The sequence below is a fragment of the Xenopus laevis genome, chromosome 1L (assembly GCF_017654675.1).
Source record: "Xenopus laevis strain J_2021 chromosome 1L, Xenopus_laevis_v10.1, whole genome shotgun sequence".
Classification (NCBI taxonomy): domain Eukaryota; kingdom Metazoa; phylum Chordata; class Amphibia; order Anura; family Pipidae; genus Xenopus; species Xenopus laevis.
This window is the reverse complement of record NC_054371.1, coordinates 85013961-85026087: the sequence shown is the minus strand read 5'-3', so window position 1 is coordinate 85026087 and position 12127 is coordinate 85013961. Positions and strand designations below refer to the sequence as shown.

Here is a 12127-nt window from a genome sequence, read left to right as displayed (position 1 = left end):
AGGTTATGTAAATGGATTTTATTCGATTCGAAGTCGTAGTCATAGTCAAAGGTCGAAGTAGCCCATTCGATGGTCGAAGTAGCCCAAAAAAACCTTCGAAATTCGAAGTTTTTTTACTTCGAATCCTTCACTCGAAGTTAGTGAATTGGCCCCCTAATAGTCAGTGCTATTAAAACAAACAATTCTAATACATTGTCTATGCCTACAGTGCACATGTAACTAAACAGCACATGATTTATTTTTCAGCAAAATACTACAATACTTTGAACAGAATATTTCAAGTATGTACTGTACATAAACTGGGGTGATGTTTTGACAGATCGTTCTGGGCCTAATGGTTTTTGTGTTGTAAAGCATACATCTAGGTGTGGTCCTTGTGGCATATGCAATAATTTGTTTCAACCTTTGGCAGGAATTCTGTAGTGTTACAGGAAATAACATTGATTAATGCAGAAAATGTATGTACTGTGCATCAGAAAACTCATTTTTTAATGTGTAACTACATTATGTTAGATACTTCTAGCTGAAACAGTGTTCTGTGTGTTTTCCATCTACAGAGGGCAGCCAGTGGCAGATTAATGAGATGTAAAGCCCCTAGGCTACACTTTCCACAGGCCCCCCCTTCTAGGCTTCTCCCACTCTCAAAAGTTTAGAAATTCACAACAATTAATCATAGTTACAGGTGTACCTGGAGACACAAGGGACTCTTGATCTAGCTTTTTTTTATTATTATTTGTATTTTCTTTTCTTATGTATTTATATCTGTGCTGCTGGGCCTGGGTCTGTTCAGGACAGGTGCATGGTCGATACCTGCTGGAAGAAGATTAGTCATCCAGCCTAGGTTATAGCCTAGGGTAGCATATTCACTAATCTGCCCCTGAGAGCAGCTGCTTAGGGCAATGCTATTTTTGGAAAAGTAAGGGGGCACAATTCCAGAAAGTATATTTACTGTCACAGCAGCACACCACAATATTTAAGTGCATCATCATTAAACCAGCTCCTGTGTCCAGCATTAACTCTTCCAGACAGGCCTAGCTGGACTGTGTGGGATTGCACTGGCAATGAATGAAAAAACTAATAGAAGAAAGAGAAGCAGATATTTAGTTTAGTTATTTACAGAATATCATATTTATCTTAAATAAATCTAGCTTTCTGAGCTTAATGCCCCTTAAAGATATTTTAAAGAACTATATTAAAAGTTTTACACAAAACTTGGCTATAGCAGTGCTTTCTTCTTGGCACATAATTTATTTGCTCTGTGGCTGCCCTGGATATACTGTAGATGGAGCTGCTTATCTATGTGTGTAGGGCTAAGGCTTATTTCTCACTTTTATCTGATGACAAATAGTACATTTTCCTAACAGGAACATAGATTAAACCTAGGTAAGGATATGGAAAAATAGGTATCCCTATCAGAAGGTTTCCCTAGAATGTACAGTAGCCCCATCCAGTTTGGACACAGTAAATATTGGGAAAGGGTGATAATACTGTGTCAGAACCATAGAAAATGTAAAATTGTTACTGAGTTCATTTAGATTGTAAAAAAGGTATGCGTAGGCATACAAAGCTTATGTATTTGCCTTTCTGTAAAATCTGGTAACCAGAGAATAGCAAGCTGTGCAAAAAGGTACAGTCAAAAGGAGAATTAATGGAATATTATGCTTGCTTTTAATTGATATCTATCATCTATTGTCAAACAAATTGTGGTGTTCAGTGTGGCCATTACCTAAGGTTTGAAATAGTTACTGTATAAACGGATGTGTTTGTAATGTCAAATTAAATGTTTATCAGCTTGTGTAACAAAACTAAGTTAAGTCAACATGAACAAGGAAATATACAGTGGCGTACCTATAGAGTAAGCAAACTCTGCTGTTGCTGGACCACAGGGTCAGCTTTCTCTATAGTAGCAGAAATACCCCGTCCCCAGCAGCTCTTCTGAAAGGCAGAAGGCAGTGCAAGTTGGCGGGGAGAGGGGGGTTGCAAGCGACATGAGGCCACTGGAAATACGAGCCTGCATGTTTAAACAAAATAATAAAATAATTACATTCACAGAACATTCTTTGTAAATAAAATGTTTAATAAAATATTTTTAAAATATGTTCTACAAAAGTATCTTACAGAAATACACATTTAACAACATAGGAAATAGTAATCTTAGACCACATAAACATCTGGGTATTTGTTTCCATTTTGACTAGACAGACTATAATTGGATCAAACTGGTTCTGTATAATCAGGATTGCATAGTTAGAACTCACATGAGACAGCATAGCATATTAGTGTTACTAGTTTGATCCAATTTCACGTAGCGAGAATGAAATCAGATGAAACCAGTTGATAACAGATGGCCTCTGAGTAGAACTACATGGGGATATTTGTTGAATGTTGACAGATCTCCCCCTACAAATCAAATGTAGTAGTATATTTCTTAAAATAATATAACTGATCTGGAAATCTGATCTGTAAACTACATGAAATATTTGCCATGCAACAACTGTCAGAAAGAAATTCTACTTGACAGGCTGTAGGGTGTACAAGATTAAAAAAGAGAGCATCCCTTAAAATATGTGCTCTTGTCTTGATTTGCATGGCAACATTTTGGAGAACAGACAAAGGAGCACTATTATAACAACCAATAAGTAGTGATGGGAGAATAAATTTGGCCAATCAGATCTTTACTTTTGTTTTCTAACATTTAGGTGACTGTTTAAATCTAATTGCTGATTGGTTAGTAACATCGCTGATGATGTTTGTCTCCAATTTCTAATTCGATTTTCAAGATTTTTCATACAGAATTCGAATTCAACAATTCGCCTCCTAAAACTTGAATCGAGTTTGATTAAATTAAAATATGATTTGATTTTTCGGGTTGTTTAAATTTGTCCAAGTTAGAAAAATACTATTTTATTACTACATTTCGATTAGTTGAATTTCTAAGTTTCTAAGTGGGAGTTTAAGGGTCGAAATTCGACCCTTGATAAATGTGCCTCCCCATGTCTGCTCTAATTTTAGTTCTGTGTTATAATCATTATGGATTGCCAATAACTAAATGGAGGTTCAGGACATTTAATCTTCAATAATAATTGTCGTATACTGTGTTTCTATGTAATTATTATAAACCAAACACAAATGTATAAAGAACTACAGTAGCTTATAAAAAAACACAATATGTAGTTATCGGTGTTTCGAAAACAAAGCCTAGTATGAACAAGCCAAGACTGCAATGGTCTATTTAAAACACTCTGAACAATGACAAGTACGACATGCACGACATGCACAATAAAATGACTTGTCCTTCTTGTAGTATGAGAGACTGGAAATTTATATGAGAATAGGAATTAGTTTTAAATGGGTGATTCACCTGTAAGTTAACATTTAGGATGTTATAGAATGGCTAATTCTAAGCAACTTTTCAATTGGCCTTCACTTTTTCTTTTTTATAATTTTTATAATTTTATAATTTTTGAATTGGTTGCTAGGGTAATTTGGACCCTAACAACCATAATGCTGGCATTGCAAACTTGAGAGCTGCTGAATAAAAAGCTAGATAACTCAAAAACCACAAATAATAAAAAATGAAACCCAATTTCAATTAATTTCAGAATACCATTATTTAAATCAAACTAAACATTCATTTAAAGGTGAACAGCCCATTTAAGGCAGAGAAGCATAGTATCACCTATGTATTTATTTTCAAGAGAAGCTTAAAGGGCCACTATACCTTCATATTTTCCTTTGTGTTTTTCTAATGGCAGTACAGGAATGGGTCCTTGGGTTTTCTGGATAATGGATCTTTTCATAATTTGGATCTTTATACCTTAATCATGAATACAATTATGAAAATCCATAGTGATGGTTTTGCTTCCAACGAGGATTGATTATATCTTAGTTTGGATCAAGAACATGGTACTGTTTTATTACTGAGAAAAAGGAAATATTTTGAAAAATTTCATTATTTGGATAAAATGGAGTCTATGGGAAACAGCTTTTCCGTAATTCAGAGCTTTCTGGATAACGGGTTTCCCATACATATAAGAGGAGAATGTTTCTTGTGCTGGCAGTTTCAGACTTGTGTAACCAGCCCCAAGGGCAAAAAGCAAAAGGTCTTTCGCCACAGAAGAAATGGCTGCAGTATGGAAAGGCCAATGCACTATCCCTCAAGTTGCATATGAAACACAGCTCCCTTCCTCTCCATCCCATAGTCAATGAACAAGAAATGAGATGAAGCAACTGTGGTACTGCAGGTTTTTTCACAACTCTATTTGTCAACACAAACTGGTGACATTCCGTTGCAATGCAATAGGTCAAAAATATATTTTGAAAAAAATGACAACTGCATTCCACAAATTACTAAACACTTGTATTCTAATAAAAGACTCTGGCAGTGTTCTATTAAAAAAAGCAATGTAAGGACCTATTTTGCCAATATATCTCTATGATATATGCAACTATGTGGCATGCAGAAATTCTATACCTCTTTGGACATGCCTTGCTTAAAGGGGTTGTACCACCATTTTAATTTAAAATATTATGTTGTAGACATGTTTTTGCTAATTAAACAAAGGTTCTTCCAGTTTTGCCCTGTGCTTAATACAAAGGTTCAGGAGTATGTAATTAAAGATGCAAAGTTTGCACCAGGTCTATGTTATGTTGTGTATGTTATCACACAAGTGCCCAATAAGCACCATCTAGTATTGCAAATAACAAGTGTTTTAATGTTTTCCATAAATTTAAAATGCGAAAACATTATGAAAGTGAATGTGAGAACATGAAACACTTTGTTTTAATCAGCTTAAAGAGCATTACAGCGTGGCCATTTTAAGATTCAAATTAATAGCAGTGGGTAAATGGCTATACAGCTGTATAAGCACTCCTCACATGTTCAACTAAAGTTTAATAATTAATGAGCCTATTACAAGATTTATTGCTCACCACCTGTTTCCAAACAACATATTCTAAGATTCTAATTTTGGCAAGTGAAGTATTGCTTCTCTAAGAAGATTTGTAACAAACATAGCATGCAATGTTCAGGGTTTTGGCTGTTTTTTCAATAACATTCTTTTAAAGACTTCTGCCTATAAACTGAAAAATGTTCTATTTATCATATCTGGTGTATACCAATGTCATCATTAATACTGTTTCTATGCACATAATTTACAAATTGTGGGCTATCCGTAGTGTTTAAAAGCCTTGTACACAAACACATACACAAACATATACTGTACAGACAGACATGACTGGAAGAAGCTGCATCACTCATTAATGAAACAAGCTCTCTGATAGCTCATTCATTTTTCATTCTGAAAGTACAGAATCACTTATAGCCATTGGCCTGTACAACACACAGCATTCAGCAAGATTCAATGGGGATTTGCTCTCATCATTTACTCTATAGCAGCAGCATAAAACCTGCCCGCAGGTATCTTCTTTGTGACCTGTGTAAATATAAAGAATATGGTTTTTTTATTGGTATCCCAAACCAGTGAGGAACATAACAATTAAAATGAGACACTGGGCCACAGAAACATTAAACCTGTTCAAGGAATGGTTTACAGTTTACATTGGTAGACTCACTGAGACTAAGGTTAAAATATCTGTGACAGCAAATGTATTAATGCTTTGTGTTCTTGGGAAGGTCAGTTGATCTGTCAGTATCAGACAATTAAACTAGATTGTAAGATTCACATTCACTATGTCTGGATAACGGTACCCATACATAGGTAGGCACTAAATGCTGGCTCCCCCACCCTTAATATTTGTGTGGGTACCTTTACTTAAGCCCTCTTTAAATGTGACTTGTTTATCTATGATGGGAAGCCAGCACCAGACTATAGACACTGTCCATATTCAACAGGTCTTTACAGGACATTCTAAAGCAATCAAAACTTTGGTTTTGCATTGGTTTCAGGGATGAACAACCGGGTGGCCATATTGAGCAATGATCTACTCACTTCACTAGCCAATGGAGTGGATATTATTGTGTACATCTGCACACTCTGTGTATATGTGATTGATTGTGCTGTTCTAGAATAAAAATACTTTGAAAATATGCCACTTTACATACTGTAGATCTGAATATTGTGCTGGTCAAAAAAGTCATCCAGCAAATGTGAGTTTTGAGACAATACATGACATGAAGTCAGTTGGGCTATTGAGGGTCTGCCTTTTTCTTGGCGCTTTTATGTACTGTATATGACTTAGAAGAATTTGTCATGATAGTTCACAGATTAAATACATCTTCCTGTTATACAGCTCATTGTGTAGATATTTTGAATCGCTATTGCACAATCCCTGTTGCAAAAATTACTATTTTAGCAATTTAGACCAATATGTTTCATCATGCAGAATAAAATGCAATTACGGGTCAGATTTATCAAAAGGTAAGATTAGAGCTCATCACAAAAAAAACTCACCCCCTTTCTATTCATTCCTATTAGATTTTACAAATTTAATTTATCATTGGGCGAAAGAATTTAGCATTTGATAAATACAATTTTAAAAATCCCTTATGAATGAACAGAAAGTGGGTGAGTTTTTCTGTGATGAGGTCTAATCCCATTTTGATAAATCTCTGTCCAATTATGTTCTTCCATTTTACCCCACTAATATTAGCTATGTGGACCTATTCCTTTATTCCACTGATACATTCTATGTTTTTATTGTAAGTATTTACCTATACAAAATTAGTTTCTTCCATTTTGGTTGCAGAATCGTTATTCTGTCCTTCACTTTCTTTTTCTTTCCTTTTTCTCCTTTGAGTTTTTTGCCAATGACTGTCAATTAAAAAATACAAAATAAATCAAGAATGCTCTTAGGACACATTTTCAACATTAGTTTAATGATTAGGGCTTGTCTTGAACATACTTATTTAATGGTTTCAAATAAGAAAAATCAACCCCAGCAGATACAATTTAAATGACAATTTAACCCAGAACAGCACTGCAAAAATGCTTCTTGCAATAAGAAATCATTGCATATAAATTCACTACTTTATTTTGTGCCAGTTAGCACCTTGAATTTGATTGTCAAATGGCATCAAAACTATGAGTTATCCCATGGATATTGCAGGAGATTTTGCAAGAGAAAATAACTATGGAACTTACTGAGTACAGATGCATATGCCAACAATAAGTATGATGAGAGCCATCATAGCAACAATCAGCCCAATCACTATATAGTGCCGTCTATCCCCTTTCAAGTAAAATAAGTCCAAGTATTCACATCTTGCTCCAGTATAACCAAAGTCACATCTGCAAAGGAAAAATAACAAGAAACATTAGATACCCTGGGATTCATGTGAAAGAGGGCAAAGCACCACATGAAGACACATTTCTCCCATGAATAATGCTATTCCATTCCCACCCACAGATGTGAACACTATTTGTTATCCAAAATCTACTGAACTGAGCAAACTGCCCACAAGCCCAGGAGTATCGGTATCAAAAGTTAGGCACCCCCAAGTGATTGCATGTACTTACCTGAAACTCCGGATCAGTGCACTAACTTTAATGAAAAAGTCGGCTATTTTGTTCTACTGCGAATGCGTCTGCCGTGGTAAATTTGAAGATAGAAGAAGTCGGAAGATGATCTCTCCGTGGTGCTCGCTGGAAGAATCCTCGGACTGGTGTAGTTTTCTCCTAATAGGTGCACCAGCCCTGGGTTTCAGATAATTACATGTGACCACTTGGGGGTGCCTAAATTTTGCCACCCCCAAGTTAAAAGACTTTTCCTTTAAAGGGCTCCAGTTAAAACAGTGCCTTTCCACATGGAACACCCAATGCCTGCCTAGCTCCAACCACTTTGGTTATACTGATTAGCCAATCTTTGCATGGCCTACACACTGGGAAACCAAGTGCAGACTAGCTATCACACAAATGCACAGGAAAACCTGTACATATGTATATGCTACAACAAAGGGCTTAATTCTCCAAATTGTGCCCTAACTATATGATTTAATATTCATAAATGATGCAGAAAAAATTGTCACTAAACTTTGCATTTTCTTTCAGTTTTATAATTATATATGACTAAAGTCTAGAGGGCAAAAATATTTGCTAGTTTGCACCTGTTAAAATCACCTGTTAAAATACCATACACAAAGGGCTTTCATTTTCTTGGCACTGCACATGTCCAGTTTGCTCTGGTTTGCTGTTGAGAACATAAGCTCAGTACTGTATACCACTGTATTACAAGCTGATGCTACAGGGTGGATTATTAGTCAGTTAGTCAATTATAAAGCAGCAGTATACCGTATATACTCGAGTATAAGCCGACCCGAGTATAAGCCGAGGTACCTAATTTTACCTATGAAAACTAATTGACTCGAGTATAAGCCTAGACACAACTACAGCCCTGTCTCCCAGCAATGTACATTCCACCAAAGCGACCCCCCCCAGCGATCAACCGGACTTCTTTGCAAAGTTGATGGTGATAGAGAATTGCCAAACGGATTACTGTGTGCATTGTCCCACTGTCCCACTACCATGTGCAGAGGGTGCTGTGTGATATTGCCATCACTGTTAATCTTTCATATAACCAACAGAGGGCGCTGTTTGATATTGCCATCACTGTTAATCCTTCATATAACCAACAGAGGGGGCTGTGTGATATTGCAGTCACTGTTATTCTTTCATATAACCAACAGAGGGCGCTGTGTGATATCGCAGTCACTGTTATTCTTTCATATAACCAACAGAGGGCGCTGTGTGATATTGCAGTCACTGTTAATCTTTCATATAACCAACAGAGGGCGCACTGTTATTCTTTCATATAACCAACAGAGGGCGCACTGTTATTCTTTCATATAACCAACAGAGGGTGCTGTGTGATATTGCAGTCACTGTTATTCTTTCATATAACCAACAGATGGCGTTGTGTAATATTGCAGTCACTGTTATTCTTTCATATAACCAACAGAGGGCGCAATGTTATTCTTTCATATAACCAACAGAGGGTGCTGTGTGATATTGCAGTCACTGTTATTCTTTCATATAACCAACAGATGGCGCTGTGTGATATTGCAGTCTCTCCCCAAGCAAACTGTTGGTATAGGAATGATTAAAAGTGACTGAAATCTCAGCTACTGCCTGCTGACTCGAGTATAAGCCGAGGTAGACTTTTTCAGCACATTTTGGATGCTGAAAAACTCTGCTTATACTCGAGTATATACGGTACCACCTTCTTCAACATCATTTCAGTGAGCAGGGCTTCTGCTGAAGCTATTCCATGTTTGGTCCTTGCAATCCTCAGCATTCAGCTCAGATTCAAAAGCAAGTTATGGGCCATGTGGCCCCCCTCAAGTCACTGATTGGTTACTGCTTGGTCACCAGGGTAACCAGTTAGTGGAAACCAAGAGAGCTGCAAAGCAGGAAGTAGTGTTCTGTTCTGTTATGTTATGTTAGACATCCAGTCACTCCAGCCTTTCTTAATACATTACATTTTTGCCTAACTATATTAGAAACATTTTTTATTTTGCACAGCCTATCCATTTATCCCATTTTTATTTTTATACTGATATACAATTCCTTTTTATTTATTTATTCACTTCAGCTTATTTTTAACCAGCATAGGGGTCATGTATTGGGTTCCCTGAGCAGATCAACTTACATATCTAACCTATACCTTATTCAAAAAATAGAATTTTTAAGCCCCTGAATCAATTGAAAGAGTTGTATAACATTAATTGTTATAACATTAAGGGATTTATTTTGTATAACATTAATTATTGTATAACATTGTAGGGATTTATTTTCTAAAATTCAAATTCATCTAATTTTTTTATTAAACAAAGCTCGACCAAACTCCCATCCACAATTTTACCTTATTTGTCAATAAAAGAACTCAAAAAAGTTGGGTTGGGAAAAAAACTCTATAAAATCGAGCAAAAACTCGAGTTGTACGCATTTTTTGGACTTCACTCCCGAATCGTTTGATATTTTCAGGTTATTGCCTGATAACCCAAAATTTTTCGGATTATTGGGCTAAACCCAGCAAAGACCACAATATCTTCAAATTGGGATAGATATATCTCCCATTGACATTATACAGGTTTGAGTTGCCAGGTTTTTGGATTCGGGCTCTTTGCAGCATTGGGGTATAATAAATCTCGAAAAATTCCCAAAAAGCCCGACCAGAAATAGAGGTTTAGTAAATAAAACCCTAAATGTCTGCACTATCCACATTTTCAATAAAACATGTTTTTGTTGGAATGGAAGCCAATCACTTACATACATGCAGGCATATTTTCCGAAGTAACAAAGCGGCACTTCCCTTTAATGCAGTATTGTCTGTAAGTCTTGGGGCATCGTGAAAAATGACCACTCCATTTTGATTGCGAAGACAGTTCTAAAAAGCAAAAGCCAAAATGGGTTAGCAGATATTTTAAATGCAACTGTTTGTTATATTTTCACCACACATATCGATCTTAAGGATTACAAACAACACAAAAATAGATTTTGCCAATGCCTCAGAGAAGAGGACTCATACATACTCGTTTGTGTATAGCAGCCTTATACATAGCTACAGTTTACTTTACCAGCTAATAATCTTTTTGGGATCATGTTTTACAGGATAAATGTAATAAAATATATCAGACCATAATCAACCACTTAAATATTAAGTGTTACTTGTCCTTTAATTACCACCCCCCCCCCCCATTTGGCTAATTTTGTTACTTCATTTTACCTTAATTTCAAGCAAAACCAAGAGAAAGGGTCTAAACTATATAGCACTGATAAATACACATCATTATATCTGTTATATATATACAATATAAAGAGTGCTTCCATGGAAGAGTCATCGGCTCTATGATTCAGTAATTAAAACACAGTTTCCGAGGTAAATTCATTAATAATGTATAGCCCATTCAAACTTTGTTCAAAGCACCTAGAAATAAACTATTACTGCAAAAAATGCCTTATTTTGTCTTATTTTTCTCGAATGAATGACTTTTGATGCCTGGTTATCTTCCTTACGTTACTTATATTATTGTATTCTGCAAAGCTTATCTGCTATGTAAACATGTGCCATTTTGCTTTATGCAGCTTATAAATATAAAACACTCCCTGTTTTTAACAATGCATGGGAACAATCCATAAGTGCATATAAAACACCATTTTTTTTGTGCTACTGGTCCTTTAATACAGTAGCTTCAGAATTAATGTAAAAATTCCAGGGCTCATTTACCTAGTGCAGGAAATGGTGCAATGTGCCAAAAAACTTTCACAAAACAGCTTGTTTTGCACACGTTTGAACGTTCTCCAACACCTGGTATACCTTTGTATTCCAGAGAGAATATAAATAGCACATATTGCCAATTCACCTGCAAATATGCACAAACAGGGCAGTGGCACAAGATGAGATTTGTTGCTTGTGGGAGATCTGAGATACCCAGCGTAATGGATCGCCTAAAAATGCCTTTCCCTTGACTAACATTCAGATCGTCGTATGGAATATGTTTTTCACATGGCAATCTGAATGTTGGCCATGGGAAAGGCATGTTCACAAGACTGGTTATCTGTGGACTGGTTATCTGTGGACTGCGCTACTGTCTATAAGCTTCAAGTAGGAATCCTAGTTCCACTGTAGAGCAAAATAATGAGAGTTGTGTATCCTAGCACATCTCAACCTACCAGTCTCATGTCCTAATGTAGACTGGTGAGGAGGTTTTGCTGCTAAGAGCTTTCCAAGAAATGTCAGTTGGGAGATGACTATATTGTGAGATGAGTATGAAGGTACGGTGAATACAGAAAGCCTAGGTCATAGCCCCAAAGAATGTCTCCTATTTGGATACACTGTTAATACATTCCTCTAATTAATGGTGTGATAGCAATTCTCATGAAGGGTGGTAATTGCAACCTTCAGATACCATCAGCACATGCATACTGACATTTAGAGCATAAATGTTAACTTAGTTTTAGGTAAGCAGCATGTACCAATAACACTTCAGCTCAGAACTCTCCATACAGGTTTACTGCACATTTCATTTTAACATATTTATGCATAATAATATGTCAAGGCGGGACATATGATATAAAATAAGTTCTTACAAAATAAATTCAGTCATGTAATGTGAACAGGACTGGACTGGGGGTACACTGGCCCCACCCGCCCTCTGGGGCCCCTCCCG

At 36.2% G+C, this 12127-nt stretch overlaps 1 protein-coding gene across 2 annotated transcripts in view; it reads right to left on the bottom strand.

The window, feature by feature from the left end:
• Positions 1 to 2056: 2056 nt before the first annotated feature.
• The window catches only part of btc.L (betacellulin L homeolog), a 28371-nt gene continuing 18300 nt past the window's right edge, over positions 2057 to 12127 (bottom strand). For both annotated transcript variants that reach the window (XM_041590962.1, XM_018252388.2), the window contains 4 exons: positions 10227 to 10344; positions 7104 to 7250; positions 6674 to 6773; positions 2057 to 5435 (listed from right to left, as the gene is read on the bottom strand). In XM_041590962.1, the coding sequence (XP_041446896.1) occupies positions 6674 to 6773; positions 7104 to 7250; positions 10227 to 10344 (365 nt within the window). In that variant the 3' untranslated portion in view covers positions 2057 to 5435. The remainder of the gene's footprint in view (positions 5436 to 6673; positions 6774 to 7103; positions 7251 to 10226; positions 10345 to 12127) is intronic.